The 19,155-nt window shown below is 38.7% G+C and overlaps 1 protein-coding gene across 3 annotated transcripts in view; it reads left to right on the plus strand.

Moving 5' to 3' along the window:
- Positions 1 to 9,640: 9,640 nt before the first annotated feature.
- Positions 9,641 to 19,155, plus strand: part of BTAF1 (B-TFIID TATA-box binding protein associated factor 1) — a 105,825-nt gene continuing 96,310 nt past the window's right edge. For 2 of the 3 annotated variants that reach the window (XM_050805595.1, XM_050805594.1), the window contains exon 1: positions 9,645 to 9,961. In XM_050805595.1, coding sequence (XP_050661552.1) covers positions 9,948 to 9,961 — 14 coding nt within the window. In that variant the 5' untranslated portion in view covers positions 9,645 to 9,947. Of the gene's footprint in view, positions 9,962 to 19,155 lie in introns of all 3 variants that reach the window. The other variant, XM_050805593.1, reaches the window with a different exon arrangement.

Here is a 19,155-nt window from a genome sequence, read left to right on the forward strand (position 1 = left end):
CCAATCTGCCATTTATTTGTTGATTGTTTCCTTGGCTGTCCAGAAGCTTTTTAGTTTCATGTAGTACCATTTATTTATTGTCGCTTTTGTGGCTTGAGTTTTTGGTGTGATGTCCAAAACTCATTGCCAAGGCCCATGTCCAGGAGATTTTCCCCTATCTTCTCTTCTGGGAGTTTGATAGTTCCTGGTCTTACAATTAGGTTCTTTATCCATTTTGAGTTGATGTTTTGGTATAGTGTAAGATAATGGTCAAATTTCATTCTTTTGCATATGGAAATCTAGTTTTCCCAGCACTATTGAGACTACCTTTTCCCATTGTGTCTGTTGTCAAAAATTAGTTGACCATATATGTTTGAATTTATTTCTTGGTTCTCTATTCTGTTCCATTGTTCTATGTGTCTGTTTTTATGCCAGTACCATTACTGTTTTGATTACTAAAGCTTTATAATATAATTTTTCTTTTTTTGAGACAGGGTCTCGCTCTATTGCCCAGGCTGGAAGGCAGTGGCATGATCATGGCTCACTGCACCCTCAAACTCTGGGCTTAAGCAATCCTCCCACATCAGCCTCCCAAATAGCTGGGACTACAGACATGTGCCACCACACCTGGATAATATTTTCTACTTTTCGTAGAGACACAGTGTCACTATGTTGCCCAGGCTTGTCTCAAACTCCTGGGCTAAAGCAATCCTCCTGCCTCAGCCTCCAAAAGTGCTGGGATTATAGGCTTTAATATAATTTAAAATCAGGAAGTGTAATGCCTCCAACTTTGTTTTTCTTTCTTGGAATTGTCTTGGTAATTCATGGTCTTTTATGTTTCCATACAAATTTTAGGATTGCTTTTTCCATTTCTGTGAAGAATCGCATTGGAATTTTTGTAGGGATTGTGTTGAATCTGTATATTGCTTTAAGTAGTATGGATATTTTAACAGTATTAATGCTTCCAATCCATGAGCATGGGGTAGCTTTCCATTTATTTGTGTCTTCTTCAATTTCTTTCATCAATGTTTTACAGTTTTCAGTGTAATTTTTACACCTTGGTTAAATTTATTCCTAAGTATTTTATTTTATGTTACTTTTTCATCCTATCATAAATGGGACTGTTTTCTTGCATTCTTTTTCTGTTAGGTCATTATGTGTATAAAAATGCTACTGATTTTTGTATGTTCATTTTGTATTCTGAAACTACTCAATTCATTTAGTGGTTCTAATAGGTTTTTGTGAAATCTTTAAAGTTTTTAAAAATAAGATAATGTCATCTGTGATAGAGATAATTTTACTTCTTTTATAATTTGGATGCTTTTTATTTTTCTTGTCTGTATGCTCTTGGTAGTACTTCTAGTACTGTGTTACACAGAAGTGGTGAGACTGGGCTTCCTTGCCTTTGTCTTTTACCACATCTTAGAGGAAAAGCTTTCAGTATTTCCCCATTGATTATATGAAGAACTAACATATGTTAGCTGTGGGTTTTTCATAAATGGCTTTTATTACGTTGAGGAACTTTCCTTCTATACCTAAATTACTGTAAGTTTTTATCAAGAAAAAATGTTGGACTTTATTGAATGCTTTTCCCAAATCAATTGAGATGATCATGTGGTTTTTATCTTTCATTTTGTTAAATCTATCACATTGATTGATAAGCATGTTACACCAGACTTGCATGGCTAGGATAATTCTCATTTGGTCATGATGTATAATCTTTTTTACGTATTGTTAAATTCAGCTTGCTAATATCTTATTGAGAATTTTTGTATTAATATTCTTCAGAGAGACTGTCCTATAGTTTTCTTTTCTTGTGATGTCTTTCACTTAGGTATCAAAGTGAAGATGGCCTCATAAAGTTAATTTGGAAATACTCCCTCTAGCTTTATTTTTTGGAAGAGTTGTATTAAGAAGCATTGGTATTAATTCTTCTTTGAATGTTTGGTAGAATTAAGTGTGAAGCCATCTGGTCCTGGGCTTGGCTTTTCTTTGTTGGGCAGTTTTTAATTTTTTTGGTTCTTGTTTTTTTTGTTGGTGGTGTTGTTGTTGGTGGTGGTTTTTTGTTTTTTGTTTTTTTTTTTGAGAGTTTCGCTGTTGTTGCCCAGGCTGGAGTGCAATGGTGCAATCTCGGTTCACCGCAACCTCCGCCTCCCGGGTTCAAGTGATTCTCCCGCCTCAGCCTCCCACGTAGCTGGGATTACAGGCATGCCCCACCATGCCCGGATAATTTTGTATTTTTAGTAGAGACGGGGTTTCTCCATGATGGTCAGACTGGTCTTGAACTCCCGACTTCAGGTAATCTGCCCGCCTTGGCCTCCCAAAGTGCTAGAATTACAGGCGTGAGCCACCGCACGTGGCGTTTCTTGTTTTTTTTGAGATGGAGTCTTGCTCTGTCGTCCAGGCCGGAGTGCACTGGCTCACTGCATTGGCTAACTTGACTCACAGCAACCCCAGCTTCCCAGGTTCAAGCAATTCTTGTGCCTCAGCCTCCTACGTAGCTGGGATTACAGGCACCCACCACCAGGCCCAGCTAATTTTTGTATTTTTAGTAGAGATGGGGTTTCACCATGTTGGCCAGGCTGGTCTTGAACTCCTCACCTCAGGTGATCTACCCGCCTTGGCCTCCCAAAGTGTTGGGATTACAAGCGTGAGCCACTGCTCCTGGTTTTTTATTACTACTTCAATCTCTTTATTTGTTATTAGTCGGCTCATGCTTTCTATTTCTTCCTGACTCAATCTTGGTAGCTTGTATTTTTCTAGGAATTTATCCATTTTTTCTAGGTTATCCAATTTATTGGCATATACTTATTCACAATAGTCCCTTATAATCTCGTTTTTTTATTTCTGAGACATTGGTTGTAATTTCTTCACTCTGATTTTTTGAGTCTTCTCTTTTTCTCTTAGATGATTTATCAATTTTATTTATTTGTTCAAAAAACCAACTCAGTTTTATTCTTTCTATGGTTTTTCTGTTCTCTGTTTGTTTTATTTCTGTTCTGATTTCATTGTTTCCTCCCTTCTGTTAATTTTGGGTTTAGTTTATGCTTCTTTTTCTAGTTCCTTGAGGCATAATGTTAAACTCTATGGGATCTTCTTTTTTAATGTAGGCATTTGTTGCTATAAACTTCTCTCTTAGAACTGCTTTTGCTGCAGATGTGTTGTTTCCATTGTTATTTGCCTCAAGATTTTTGTAAATTTACCTTTTGATTTCTTCTTTGATCCATTGATTGCTCAAGAGCATGTTGCTTAATTTCCACATATTTGTGAATTTTTAAAGATTCCTTCTGTTATTGATTTCTAGTTTCATACCTTTATGGTCTGAAAAAATACTAGATATGACTTTATAAGCTTGTTAAGACTAGTTTTGTGGCTTAATATATGCTCTATCCTGGAGAATGTTCCATGTACACTAGAGAAAAAATGTGTATTCTGCTGCTGTTGGGTGGAAAGTTCTGTGTGTATCTGTGAGGTTCATTTGGCCAAAAGTGCAATTCAAGTCCAGTATTTCCTTATTAATTTTCTGTTCAGTTGCTCTATCAATCGTTGAAAGTGGGATATCAAAGTCTCCTACTATTATTGTATTGCTGTCTATTTGACCCATGTTCATTAATATTTGCTTTATGTATTTAAGTATTCCAATGTTAGGTTCATATATATTTTCCTCTTGATGGATTGACCTCTTTATCATTAAATAATGACCATCTTTGTCTCTTGTGACAGGATTTGACTCAAAGTCTATTTTATCAGACGTAAGTATAGCAACCTCTGCTTTTTTTTTTTTTTGAGACAGGGTCTCATTCTGTTTTCCAGGCTGGAGTGCAGTGGCACAAACATTGCTTACCACAGCCTTGACCTCCTGGGTTCAAGTAATCCCCCTGCCTCAGCCTCCTGAGTAGCTGGAACTACAGGTGCATGCCACCACGCTTGGTTAAATTTTAAAATTTTTTTGTAGCGATGAGGTCTCCCTACAATGCCCAGGCTGGGCTCCAACTCCTGGGCTCGAGTGAGCCTCCCACCTTGGCCTTCCAAAATACTGGGATTGCAGGTGTGAACCACCATGACTGGCCTCCCTGCTCTTTTTTGGTTACCATTTGCATAGAATACCTTCTTTCATCTCTTTACTTTCAGCCTGTGTGTATCATTAAGGCTTAATTTGGTCTCCTCTAGATAGCATATAGTTGGATCTTATTTTAAAAATCTATTTAGCAACTCTATGTCTGTTGACTGGAGAATTTAGTCCAACTACATTCAGGATTATTATTAAAGGAAGGACTTACTATTTTTACTTTGCTATTTTATATCCGGTTGTTTTGTAGCACCTTTGTTTATTTCTGGTTGTTTTGTAGCACCTTTGTTTATTTCTTTTTTAATTAAAAAAATTTGTAATCCTCTGTACTAAGAGATTCTAAGATTTGTTTTCTTTCTCTTTATTGTTTGCATAACTGTTATGGTTATCATGAGGCTTACGTAAAACATCTTATAGTTATAGTCAACTGTTTTTAGCTGATAACATCTGTTGCATGCAAAAACTCTAGACTTTTCTCCTCTACATACTGTGGGTTTTTTTCTTCTTTCTTTTTTTTTTTTTTTAAGAGACAAGGTCTTGCTACATTGTCTAGACTGACCTTGAACTTCTAGGCTCAAGTGATCCTTCCACCACAGCCTCCTGAGTTGCTGAGTTTACAGGCACATGCCATGCCCAGCTACACAATTTGTGTTTTTGATGTCACAATTTACACCTTTTTATATTGTATATTATTTAACAACTTATTGTAGCTTGTTATTTTTTTTATCCTTTTGACTTTTGACCTTATACTAGAGATATGTATAATTCACATACCACCAGTACAGCAAAATACTCCAAAATTGGAGTATTTTGGGTTTATCTACATATTTATCTCTACTAGTGACTTTTATACTTTCATATGTATTCATGATAATTATCATCATCCTTTTGTTTATACTAGAACTCCATGGCTGGGCATGGTGGCTCATACCTATAATCTTAACACTTTGGGAGGCCAAGACAGGAGGATCACTGGAGTCCAGAAGTTTGAGACCAGCCTAAGCAAGATGTCAAGACTCCATCTCTACAATAAAGAAAGAAATAAATATTAGCTGGGCACAGTGGTACATGCCTATAGTTCCATCTACTTGGGAGGAATTCAAGGTGGCAGTGAGTCATGATTGTGCCACTGAATTCCAGCAACAAAGCAAGACCCTGTCAGTGAAAGAAAGAAAGAAAGAAAGAAAGAAAGAAAGAGAGAGAGAAAGAAAGAAGAGAAGAAGAGAAAAGAAAAGAAGGAAGGAAGGAAGGAAGAAAGCAAGAAAGCCCAGCACTTTGGGAGGCCGAGGCAGGTGGATCACCTGAGGTCAGGAGTTCGAGACCAGCCCGGGCAACATGGTGAAACCCCGTCTCTACTAAAAATGCAAAAATTAGCCAAGTGTGGTGGCAGTTGCCTGTAATCCCAGCTGCTCGGGAGGCTGAGGCAGGAGAATTGCTTGAACCCAGGAGGCGGAGGTTGCAGTGAGCCAAGATTGCACCATTGCACTCCAGCCTGGGGGACAAGAGCAAGACATCAAAGAAAAAGCAAAAAAAAAGGAAAGAAAGAAAGAAAGAGAAAGAGAGAGAGAGAAAGAGAGAAAGAGAGAAAGAGAGAAAGAGAGAAAGAAAGAAAGAAAGAAAGAAAGAAAGAAAGAAAGAAAGAAAGAAAGAAAGAAAGAAAGAAAGGAAGGGAGAGGAAAGAAAGAAAGAAAAGAAATAAACATCTATTAGGCATTTATTGTAGGGCAGGCCTAGTAGTGATAAGTTTCTTCAGCTTTTGCTTGTTTGGGAAAAACTTTATTTCTTCTTCATTTCTGAAGGTCAGTTTTGTTGGGTGTGGTATTCTTGGCTGACAGTTTTTTTGTTTTTGTTTTCCTTTCAGCACTTTGAGTATATAATCTTATTCTTTCCTGGCCTATAAGGTTTCTCCTGAGAAATCCACTGGTAGTCTAATGGAGATTCCCATATATGTGACTTGATACTTTTCTCTTGCTGCTTTTAAAATTCTTTTTTTCTTTAAATTTTGACAGTGTGATTATCATGGGCCTTGGTGAGGATGTCTTTGGGCTGTATTTATTGGGGGATCTTTCAGTTCTATGAATCTGCCTCTCTATATCTGTCCCAAGACTTGAAAGGCTTTTTTAAGCAATAATTTCACTTAATTTGAATTCATTATCTCTTCTCCTTAACTCCCATATTTCATTATCTCTTCTCCTTAACTCCCATAATGTGAATATTTATTCACTTAATGGTATATATTCAGTTATTATTATAAATAATAATAACTAAAATAGTTAATCATAATAGTTAATATTTATTTAATACTTAGTCTTTTCTTTTCTTTGAAACAGGGTCTCCCTCTGTCACCCAGGCTAGAGTACAGTAGCATGATCATGGCTTACAGCTGCCTCAAGTTCCTGGGCTCAAGGGATCCTCCCACCTCAGCCTCCTGAGTAGCTGAGATTATAGGCACATGCCACCAACAGCTGGCTAATTAAAATTTTTATTTGTTTGTTTTTTTGTAGAGATGAGGTCTCCCTATGTTGCCCGGGTTGGTCTCGAACTCCTGGGCTCAAGCGATCCTCCCACATCAGCCTCTCAATGTGTTGGGATGACAGGCATGAGCTATCACGCCTGGCTAATACTTAGTATTTTCTAAGTGTATCATGTAGGAACTCATTTCTTTCTTATGACGATTCTATAAGTACAGGTTCATGATCTATTATTTACAATTCTGAAATTGAAAATGGTCTGAAAACCACTTTTAAAAACTCACCTATAGTCCCAGCTACTCATGAGGCTGATATAGGAGGACTGCTTGAGTCCAGGGGTTCAAGACCAGCCTGGGCAACATAGCAAGATGCCATCTCAAAAATATATATTTGGCAGCAAATCCTGGCCTGAACTGGCATATGTCTATCTATAGTCTTTTACTTATTCCTCTTAGTATGGTTAGTCATACATTTTGCTGCAGCTCTATAAATATATTTGATTATAGAGTACTGCCCTAGAAGCTGTTGGGGTGTTGCATAATACAAGGTATATTCATTGGATTACTTTTCAAAACCTAAATAATTCTTAACTCAGAAAACTATCTGGCAGGGGTGATGAACTAGTATAGATAAGGGTGGTGAACTGGTACTATCATTATCCCCATTTCACAGCTGAATAAATTGAGACTAGAAGTTGCCACTTACTCAAGGTTTCATTGTTAACAAAAACAATAAGCAATGTAGTTAATAATATTTTTGAGGGCTTCTTGTGGCAGTCACTTGGTTAAACGTTTTATGTGCATTAATGTAATCATCACCACAACCCTATGAGTACTATTATTACCGTCATTTCCCAGATGAAGTTTAGAGAGGTTTTAAAATTCCCCCTCAAGACACTGTGATTAACTGTGGTGAGAAAGGATTTACAAACAAGCCAGTCCAATATCAATGTATTTGATTATTACACCATCCTTTACAAATCTACACCACCAGTCCTTTCCTCTCTTCTAATGCCATTTAGACTACATACTCAATTATCTAAAATTAAAAAGATTTTAAAAATATAACTCAGATATTTTACTTACTTGCTTAAACTCTATGCTTTCTACTTCATATAGAGTAAAGTCCAAATTTCTTACGATGACCCCTTTCTACTTCTCCTATCTCATTTCCCAACAGAGCAGACTTCTCTTACGCCTTTGCACTACATATACCCTTTTCCTGGAAGGCTCCCAGGCTGTCACACATTTAGCTACCTCTTGTCATTTAGGGCTCAGCTTAAGCTAATCCTGTTTTTCCCTGATTTACCCAGTAAGAGGAGGTCTTTAATCATATCATTAATCCCATCATTCTCTTTACGTAGCACATAAATATATTTTCAGTGTTGATCTGTTTATTTTCTTTTTCCTTTCATTTGAATGTAAATTTAACCAGAGTAGGCACCTTGTCTGTTCTGGTTTCTTCAGAAGTTCCAATCTCTCATATGGTAGGTGCTTAATTTTGGCTAAATGAATGTTGTACACAATCAGTAAAAAGCATCTGCTTGTTATTGAATGGTAGGAGATAAACTGATGAGGCAGGTAGGTGACTAAAGTGAAAATGTAAAGATATCTCGAACATCAACTTGATGAGATTTCAATAGTATAAACACCGCCAAGCATAGTTTCTGATACAGAGAGATGACAAACATTTGTTGAATGACTGGACAATAAATATTATCACTAACTTGGATCTTGAGGCAAATTACTTAACCTTTCTGAGCTTAGTTTCTTTGTCTACGAAGATTAAAAGTAACTTTTCAGGGTTTCCCTACAAATTATATGGATAATGCATGTCATGTGCCCAGCATAGAGCAGGTACTTGTTAGTTTCTTTCTCTTTACATACATATATGCTACTTTATGGTTTACAAAGTTCTTGTAAGCTCTTCTAGATTCATGACCTCATTTTATTCCCACAATCTTCTGCAGTACCTCTTATTAGCCTCATTTTACAGATGAAAAACAGACTCAAGGATTGAGACGTAGCCTCTTCAGGTAATGAGAAGCCAATGGACCTGCTTTATAAGCATAGGAGCCACATGATAAAAAGCAGTGAGGTTTTTTTGAAGATTAATCTGTTGGTGGCCTATAAAATGGGCTGACTTGAAAATTTGAGAAATATTATTTTACTACTAGCATAAAAATCAAGTTTAAGGGCCGGGCGCAGTGGCTCACACCTGTAATCCCAGCACTTTGGGAGGCCGAGGCGGGCGGATCACTTGAAGCCAGGAGCAGGAGACCAGCCTGGCCAACATGGCGAAACTCCGTCTCTACTAAAAAAATACAAAAAAATTGGCCAGGCGTGGGGCCCTTGTGCCTCCTAGCTACTCCGGAGGTTGAGGCACATTTAGAATCGCTTGAACCCGGGAGGCGGAGGTTGGCAATGAGCCGAGATCGCGCCACTGCACTCCAGCCTGGGCGACAGAGCGAAACTCAGTAACAACAACAACAACAACAACAAAAAATCATGTGTAAGATGACAACGGCCTGGCAGAAGTGTTTAAAAGCCTAATGAACTTAAAACTATTGAAAAGCCAGATAAGTCCCCCAAAAGAACAAAAATTTAAGAATAGTAGTTTTCAAATCTGGCTGGCTGAGAAAATGATGGTACAAACAACACAAACAATTGAGAAATCCAACTTGGCAAAATCGTTGGTCGGAAGACCTCTCCAATACCTAGGCAGAACTTCTGGCAAACAATGACAAACATCTGAGCCATTTCTTCAGTGTCATAGCGACTTCTTGCTTTCACTCCTCCCACTGGCTTCACCACCTGGACAAGCTCATCTTAAGGTCCTTCTGATCTTGCTTCCTAGCAGTCTGATGGGAAGCAGAATCTGGGTGGTATGGAATTAGAAACCAAGGTTTTGAAGTTCCAGGACTTGGACTAAATCGACTTTTTCCTTCTCTGTTAAATAAGGGGACTCTTATTTCACCTCCTTCCCTAGTCTTAAGACTAGACATCCTCTCCATATCAGCACAAAGCGCTTTTATTTAGGCGTCTGCCACCAAACCCAAGGCGCTCGCGCCGAGCGGAGCCCCTGTCGGTGAGCTTACGTCACTTCCGGCGCGCTGACGCTCAGTTCTGCGTGCCGACGCCCGCGTCAGCAAAGAGCGGAGCTGGGGGTACCCGGTTTGAAGTCGTGCGGGTCGGAGGACTGCCGCCTCCGCTACTGTCTTGGACCCCTGCTCTCCGGCCGCCGCGGGGACGAGCTCGGGTAGGCGGCAGGGCAGATGCCCGAGGGCCTGCGCTGGAACGCTCCACGCCGCACCGGCCGCTCCCCTGTGCTCCGCGGCCTGGGCCTGCGCCTCTCAGCTTTCTGGAAACTAGCGCCTCAGCTGCGCGGCGCGTAGGTCGCGGGGAGCTCCGAACCGCCGGCACCCGGCCATGGCGGTCTCCAGGTGGGTCTTGCTCCAGACGAGCGAACTGAAAGGCGACTCAGGCAAGGCATGGGCTCCTCTCAGAGCCCCTACTCCTAGAGAAGAGCGGTTCTCATTGTCACTGGGCTCTGGCGCTTTCTTCAGTAGACTTCGGAGTTCGCCCCGTGGTCGGCGGGGGTTTGGGCTCGGGTTACTCCTGGGTGAATCGGTTCAGTAATGCCTTTTTCGTGTTAAATAGACCCCTTAGCACGTTAGAGCTGTTTTTTCTCTTTCCTCACCATGTTTCTGTTCTCTGGTTTCTCTTCCCTCTTTCGGTTCTAGGAGAGTAAGTCTCTTATCTTTCTCAGTATTCTAAGGCTGGTCCCTAACCTCCATTTCATGGGAAAACTTGGTAGTTAGTGTCGATGGAGGGGAAACCTGAATTACTATTATCTAAGAGACCGTCTAATTACGTTAACAGTTTTAATTTACGTTTTTAGGGGTATGTTCTTTCCTGAGATGTTTTTTAAAATTAAGTATAATTTCTCCTTTTGTTTGGCAGTAAACATTCCAACGTCAGCGTTGTAACCTTAAGCCAATTATCGTATTAGCATCATTTTCCGTAGCTAAGGCGTGGAAGATAAATCACAAATCTTATATTCTTTTGAAATATTGCCTGTCAACAGGAAAGCCCAGGAAAACTATAGAAAAACTAACAAGACATTTATTTGTATAGCGATAGGAGAAACATTCTTCTTTCCTCCAGTGTGATAGAATGGTTGGAAAGCTTTTGTAGGCGGATTTTGGTGGCCCTGTATACATGTGATTAAGGGATAGTTCCTCTGTGATAGTAATCTGGTGGATTCACCAAGTTCTTTAGAGTTGATATGGTAACTTTTAATGAGAATTGGATTCTTTTACCGTATAGACTGAAGGAATAAATGATGAAAACAAATAGTTTTCCTTCTTTTTTATAATTAACTGAACACATTCTTGGAGCATATTAAGTGCGCAAGTTTTATCTGTTTTGCAAGAGAAAGGATAACCCATTCCTTACAAACTCCCTAGATGACTGATGAAATAGTGTGTGGGAGAAGCCCATGGGAGTTGGGTGAAGGGGGTTGCTAGGTGCCGTAATATGGGGCATCTGATTTTTATTTTATGGATTAATCTATTCAATGTGAGTAAATTCTTTTTTTAAATAAAACTGCCTTGAGAGAATGCAAGTGACATTTTACATTTTTGCAAATATAGAAAGGTGTATCTTCTAATTTGTTACCTCCTGTATAAATACATGAATATATACATTGTAAATGCATTGCTATATAAACTTAATATAACATTTATCAGGTAATACAGTGTTTAAGGAAATGAGGACTTCCTTTCTTAGAGTAACATGTGTATTATCACAGGATTGGATGTAGCTTTATAAAGACAAAATGAAAATGTTTAAAAAGAACCTAAACTTCGGGCAACATTAATCTCTCTCTCTTTTTTTTTTTTTTTTTTTTGGTTTTTATTTTTTTGAGACGCAGTCTGGCTCTGTCACCCAGGCTGGAGTGTAGTGGCGCGATCTTGGCTCACTGCAAGCTCCGCTTCCCAAGTTCAGGCCATTCTCCTGCCTCAGCCTCTCCAGTAGCTGGGACAACAGGCGCCCGCCACCACGCCTGGCTAATTTTTGGTGTTTTTAGTAGAGACGGGGTTTCACCGTGTTAGCCAGGATGGTCTCGATCTCCTGACCTTGTGATCTGCCCGCCTCGGCCTCCCAAAGTGCTGGGATTACAGACGTGAGCCACCGGGCCGGCCTACACTAATCTCTTTTCGGAATTTTAGGACACTTAATATTTCTGAATGACTGAGTGGGTTTTGAAGGTACTGTCTTTTGTTCTGGATGTTGTGTTTCGAAGACTAGCACTCTTTTTCTGTAGATTTTTTTCTTGTTCACTTTTTAAAAAGCCTGTCATGTTTTTATGAAAGAGCTATTTCTGTGCTTAAACATTTTGAGACACCTTGTGTGTTTTGGGGGTAGTGTCAATTCTTGACTTTTTCATCTGTGGACTTCTTTGAATGGCAAATTTTAGTTTCAAGCTGATCTTCTCTACGCACGAAGCATAGTTCTGTGCTAACCAAACTTCCTTTCTCTCCTGTTGGTGCAGACTCATTTTAATACTATTTTATGTAAAATAGGTGGAAAATAGCCCAGGAGGTAAAAATCATATGCCAAAATCAAGTCTAAAATATTTTTTGCACTGTTTATTACATATGCGTAACTGAAGAGACACTGTAATATTTTTAAGACATTTCCACCAGAATTTCCAACAGATGGGAAATAGTAAATTAGTACCATTATTCCCTCAATTGTCTGGTCAAGAAATTTGAGAATATTCTTTGACTTCCCTTTTCCTCCCACTTCCCGTGTCCAGCCAGTTACCAAATCCAATCCTGTATATTCTGCCTTTCTAATCTTTCTCCAGCCAATCATTTTTCTTTCTATACCGGTTACCACAATCCTAAAACATGCCACCATCTCTAGTCCAAGACACCTTTAGAGAGACGCTTCCCTTTTGTCGCTGTAAAGCTACATCCAATCTTTTGAAAATATACACTCTAGAAAATATACATTTCTAGCCCTAGGAAAGGAAGTACTCATCCCTTTAAATATTGTATCACCTGATAAATCTCATATTAAGTTTATGTATCATTGTATTTGGTATTCGGACTAGACTGTTTAGTCCAAGACAGGAGCCTCTCTCCTTTTCCTGCCTTCCATGGCATCTCATTCAATCTGTTCTTCACTTCAATTGCATTATTTACTGATTTGCAAATTTGAACATGAACTTGGTCATCTTTCTAATTAATACCCTTTAGTCGTTTCCTATTGCCCTAGGATAAAGTCCGCATTCCCAAACAAACGTATTTTAGCAGATCCTTTGTGATCTGGTTCCTGCGTCGTCTTTTTAGATTCATCCTGTGTCAGGTTCTCTGTACTTCCCCTTCACCTTCTCTCTTCTATCCTCCACCCTCCCCAGAATTCATTTTCTTACCCCCTACTCTTTATGTTTGGAACACTTCTTAGCCCCATCTCAAGTATGGCTAGGTCTGACCTTAGTTTTGTTTTTTTTTTTTTTTTGAGACGGAGTTTTGCTCTTCTTGCCCAGGCTGGTGTGCAATGGTGCGTTCTTGGCTCACCATAACCTCCACCTCCCAGGTTCAAACGATTCTCCTGCCTCAGCCTCCTGAGTGGCTGGGATTACGGGCACGCACCACCACGCCAGGCTAATTTTGTATTTTTAGTAGAGACGGGTTTCTCCATGGTGATCAGGCTGACCTCGAACTCCTGACCTCAGGCGATCCACCTGCCTCAGTTTTTTGATCTAAGCATATATATCACCTTGTTCAGGACTTTTTCTCTGGTTTTACTTCATCTGAGCTATTTGCACCAATACATATTCCTGTCAGTCATAATATTTATATTTTGTAATTGGTTAATTGTTATCTTACTTGCTGGATACATAAACTCTGTGAGAGAAGGAAATGTGTCTTTGATTTTTTCCATCCTCAGAATGCCTGTTTCTTAGTGGGTATTCAGTACATGTAAAAAAAATGAATGAGTGATTTTGCTTCCTGCTTTAATACCTTTTGAGTTGCCATATGAGTTGCCTCATAAAGCAAAATAATGGTATTCAAAGATATAACAATTATTATTTAAATTATTCACAAGAAACACCGAAAGCCTGTAACATATACTAATTTGTTTTTTGCTGAGATTGACTTTGTGGAAGCAAGTCAAGTAGCTAGTGAATGACTAGCTGACTTTCCAGCATCCGCATCTTAAGGACAACATTGTTCTCTACTCCTACATTTGTAGGAGTATGATTTTACTGTAATTTGTGCATAGTAGACTATTTCCAGTGTTTTTCAGTGAGTGCTTTTGAGTTTAACTACTTTTTTTCTTTTCTTTTTTTCTTTTTTTGCAGTAAGGAAGACTTTATAGCTTTTAATATTGGCCATTTTCTAATTTTAACAATCATCAGAATATTTTTTTTCTTTTTAAAGCTACCTCCTACAGGAAGGAAATTAGAATAATTTTTTGAAGTTTATAATACAGTAAATTCTGTAATAGCATGGTCATTTATAATGCAAAATGGATATGATGTATTTTGTGTGGTCATATATTTTAAACCCTGCTTAATAGGCTTGGTTTTACTGTACTTTCAGTTGTAAGAATGTGGCAGATTATGAAATGCATGACTGTTGATCTGTAGCTGAGTTACATCTTGCAAAAATAATTTTGTTACTCTCTGAAATTGTAAATACAGTCATAGCATTTGAAGTTCTCTGTGAAATGCAGTGAAATATCAATGGAAAATGATATGACTCTTTTAGACCCTTAGTACAAGACTCAAAATACAGATGTAGGAGTAGAGGAGAATGTTGTCCTTAAGATGCAGATGCTGGAAAGTCAGCTAGTCATTCACTAGCTACTTGACTTGTTTCCACAAAGTCAACCTCAGCAAAAAACAAATTAGCATATATTACAGACTTTCAGTGTTTCTTGTGAATAATTTAAATAATAAGTGTTATATCTTTGAATACCATTATTTTGCTTTATGATGCTTTTTCTCATTATCATCTGTTACTTAGTTGGGATTTTGCCACCAACAGTAAAAGCTACCTTTGCGATCGCACCACTGCACTCCAGCCTGGGTGACAGAGCAAGAATCGGTCCCCCGCCCCCTAAACAAAGCAACCTTAGATGGATTTCTTAGGCATTTTGTTGTTTGTTGTTTGTTTTTGGAGGCAGGGTCTCACTCTGGCCTCCAGGCTAGAAAGCTGGAGGGCAGTGGCACAATCACAGGCTCTAGTGACCCTCCCATCTCAGCCTCCCAAGTTGCTAGGACCACAGATGCACAGCACCATGCCTGGCTAATTTTTTTTGTGTATTTTGTAGAAGTGGGATTTCATCATGTTGCCTAGGCTGGTTGCAAACTCCTGGGCTCCAGTGATCCACGCGGCTTTGCCCCTAAAGTGCTGGGATTACAGGCATGAGCCACCGTGCCTGGTTTAGGTTTATGGAATCTATAGCTGTGTTGGGAACCATGACTTAATACAATTTTTAAAACAGCTTGTTTTTGCTACCTTTGCCTGTTTATGCCACAATTAATGGAACTGATTATTGTACATTGGCTAGTTAATAGGAACATAGTTTTTCCTCAATCAGCTAGAGAAGGTTTCAAAAATACATAGTTTTCCCTCAGTGATCTGTGCTGTAAAGGTCATGTCTACAATGTCTAGACAGTACTTATGATATGACTGTTTTAAAAGCCATACCTTAGATTTCTCACATATCTTTGCATTTGAAAATGTTACAGTGTTCAGAAAGGGTTCAGAAAAAACAAAAACGCATCCTCTTATGGAAGAAACAAATTGCTACATATGAGCAGACCTTCGCTCAATTTTGTTCATTTTCTGTTTGCACTGTTGATACTTCAGAGCAACATTGTTTCAGTAGGCCTATTCTGTCAAATAAAAGGAAGTTTCTTGATGTAGGGGATGTTGAGTGGATCCTGGACAGGAAAATGTTAATGTAGAAAAAACTACCAATAAAGGACAACACAGATTTTCTAGGGCTATTCCTCCATTACTGTTAATTTATTTTTAATAATTTTTTAAAAATAGAGATGGGGTCTCTCCATGTTGGCCAGCGTGGTCTTAAACTCCTGCCTCGAGCATGCCTCCCACATTGGCCTCCCAAATGCTGGGATTACAAGCATGAGCCACCTCACCTGGCCCTTATTGTTAATTTCAATCCATTATAAGATGACAGAAGGGACTGTTGTAAATTCTAATTTATCAAATATCTCATACTTTAAAAAATTTAGAGATAAACCAGAAAAAGTAGAAGAGGCATTATCAAAGCTTTTCCATTTCAATCCCAATGGTAAATTCCTCCTTATTTCTTTGGTTTGTTTCTCAAGGTACTTGTTTGAAGTATTATTTTTAATTTTTTTTCAATTGTGACACACACATAAAAATAGACTGTTTTAACCGTTTAATAATACACTTTAAAATGTATTATGAAGTTTACATGTTAATACATAATATATATTAATATGAAGTTTTAAAACCACCCATACTTCTGCTAAATAACCTAGATTAGTATGTACTATGTTTTGTCATTAAGATAAAGTCATGCAAGAGGCTATAGGTTGTTCGATCAGGGATGGAGGGTAGAAAAAAATGTCTTGAAGGAAATAGCATAGCTTGGTTGTACATTTTCACCATTCTTCATTCATTTAACCAATACTAACTGAGTGCTTTCTGTGTTATAGGTGCTAGAGGTATAGCAGAGAAAAACAGTGTGCTCTCCATTCTCATGGAGTTTATGGTCTGGGGTAGAATGGGATAACTTATCTAGCATACGCCTGCCCTTACACCTGGCTTTGGTATGGTTTCACACCTTCATATTGATTCTTAGTGTTCTGTATGATATCTTTATGTTTAAAACAACATAACATTAACATAGTTTCAAATTATCCACAACATGACCTAGAAAGTATATGTTTAAAAACACTAATCTAGAGAATTTGTTGGAAGTTGTTTCTTTTGAAACATATTAATGATAATATGTACACTGTGCTAAGTTCCACATATTAAGTACACACTGTGCACTGTACTAAGTGATGGTCATGATCTTTCCTTATTTCCTAAGTAACACAGAAAAGTAAACATTCAAATCATCTATACTTAAAATTTTACTGTACTTTTGCTACGTATAAAATATGTGTAACTAAATGGATACTCTTGACTGATCATGCTTTTTTAGTTAAGGACACAAAGCTATCTTTGTGAGGCATTCTGTCAGTTGACCTTCCCTAATTTATCAGAGAGTTTAACTTTATTTCGAAAATATCAGTGTGGCTTTTTGTGCCCCACCCCCCGGGATGTTTTAGAGTGGAAATACAGCATGTGTTTGTTTATTAACTATGAAGTAGTAATCTAGGACACGTTTTATTGTTTAAAATGCGTGACATTTCTTTGTTTATTTTTACGGCTTTACTGTTATGAATTAACATAATGCAAACATCTGGAGAGGAGAGAGGTTGGATTGCAACTGCTAGCATAATCTCTACAAAATTCTATGTACTCTTTCCTTTTTCTAGGCAGTCTTTAGAATATTTGCCTGAAATCACAGGTTACATGAATCATGTCTTGTTTAGTTATTTCTTGGAGTTAACATCCAGATTGAAAATGGGCCAGATTTCTTATTCTCAATAAATTTATAACCAGTGGATATTATAAAATATAATTTTCTTATGTTTTACTTATCCTTCTATAGTCTTTGGTACCTTCCATGCAGCTTGACATCTGTTACCTGTGTCTCCTCTGTCTGTCTGTCTATCGTTCAGAGAATGAAGAATGTTACTTTTTTCTGCTAGCTGTTCTGCAACAGAAGTTTTAGCCAAAAGTAGTATGGGAGTAAGTACAGTGTTCCCTCAATCAGCCCTCCTTTTAACTTTCCCTTCTCTTCTGACCGTCTAGCTTCCTTCAGACCTTTCCCTCACCAAGGGCCCTGTCTACCCTCCAACATAATACTGACTCTGTCTCACGTTCTTTTCCTTTCCCCACCAGTTCACTGTACCAGCCTTTTCCATTGTGGCCTGGCCCTGATGCTTACCCTGCTTGCCTCATAGCTGGCTACCCTGAGATAACAGGTTAGACTGCCCTCTTGTCAGATCTTTGTCTGCTCATCTCTTTGTTCTTTTGTTCTTCCTTTTATGTGGTGTCCAATCTGCTCTCCTGGAGAGAGGAATGGGGCTATGAAAGGGGCTTTAAGTCAAGAGAATCAAAGAAGCATTCTTGTGTCCCCATTCCTCTATTCAGGGAGGCAATTTTGGTTACTATCCAAAGTGGAAGAAGTAAGGATAAACAGGCATGGAGTGGATGAGAGAATGAGCTGATCTGCTACCTTAGGGCATTTGGCTGGTGGGAGAGCAGAGGTGACGTGACATGGCATTGGGATAAAAGGCTCTGCAAAAAGGAGAGGCAAGAGGAACTGTGTGGCTGTGGGACAGGATCAGCATTAGGTTAGAGAGGAGTCTATAAGGTCTTTGAGCAGGAGTTCTAAGTGAAGCTGGGTAGCAGGGGACCAAAGGAAAGTTTAGGAGGGATGGAAATTATGGAAGGAATACAGTGCCTATTGCATGGCATTTTTCAGCTTGCTATTTGGGACAGGCTTAACTGCCTTGTTCAGAATGCTGAAGTACTGCTGTGCTGATCTTTTCATTTACTGAAACATTACCTTACCAACCCATTTTTTTGTGTAATACTGCTATCACAGATTAAGGATGTTTCTCAAAGGAAGCAGGAAAAAAAAAATACAAAATACTTTTTCTTTCCTTAAAGTTGGTTCTTAAACTTGTCCCTAAGAAACTTGAACTTTTCCTTAAGTATAGTTTTAGTTACAGTAAATATCAACTACATAACAAATATTTGAATACTGTGCAAAGTGTTGTGCGAGATAAAAAGAATGATTGAAGGAGATGAAGCCTAATGAGGAAAATTAGACATCATGTGACTAATGTGAGAGATGCCACCAAATAGCATGATAAATACTTAAGTAGCTGTTCAAGTTGAGAATTCATGTGGGTTTCAGAAAAGGAAGTAATCTCTGTTGCATAGTAGTTTGAAATGGTTTCAAGAAGGTGAGGGACTTCAGCTGAATCTTGATGAATGGGAGCTAGCTGAAAAGTTGAACAAAGAGAAAATATTTTGTTTGTTTGCTGTAGCACATTTTATTCTCTTGTTAGAGAAGCAAGCTCAGGCACACCTGAAGATCACGCCTAATCGTGTATCTGGTTAAATTCCAGGTGATATACCCATATTCTCAGCTGTGCCTCCCACCAGCAGTTCCTGTCTCACACCTGGGGCCGTTATATCTGCACAGCTGCCTGCTGTTGCAGTGAGGCAGAGTACCTACTCACTGCAACCACAACCAGTGACCATTCTGGGGATCTGGCAGAAACTGGCCAGGAAACCATCCCCTCAAAGAGGGGTGAGCCACTGTAACCCTAGCTTGGAGGAGTGTGAGAGACATTCTAAGTGGAGAAAACAGTATAGGCAAAATTGTGGAAACCAAAAATACCCATATTTGGGAGATACTTTTTGTTTTGGATTACTGTCTAGTAGGTAAGTGTGAGCCATTGAAAGTTTTAGAGTAAGGTAGTGGTTTATTC

This window comes from Macaca thibetana, chromosome 9, assembly GCF_024542745.1.
Source record: "Macaca thibetana thibetana isolate TM-01 chromosome 9, ASM2454274v1, whole genome shotgun sequence".
NCBI classification, from domain to species: Eukaryota; Metazoa; Chordata; class Mammalia; order Primates; family Cercopithecidae; genus Macaca; species Macaca thibetana.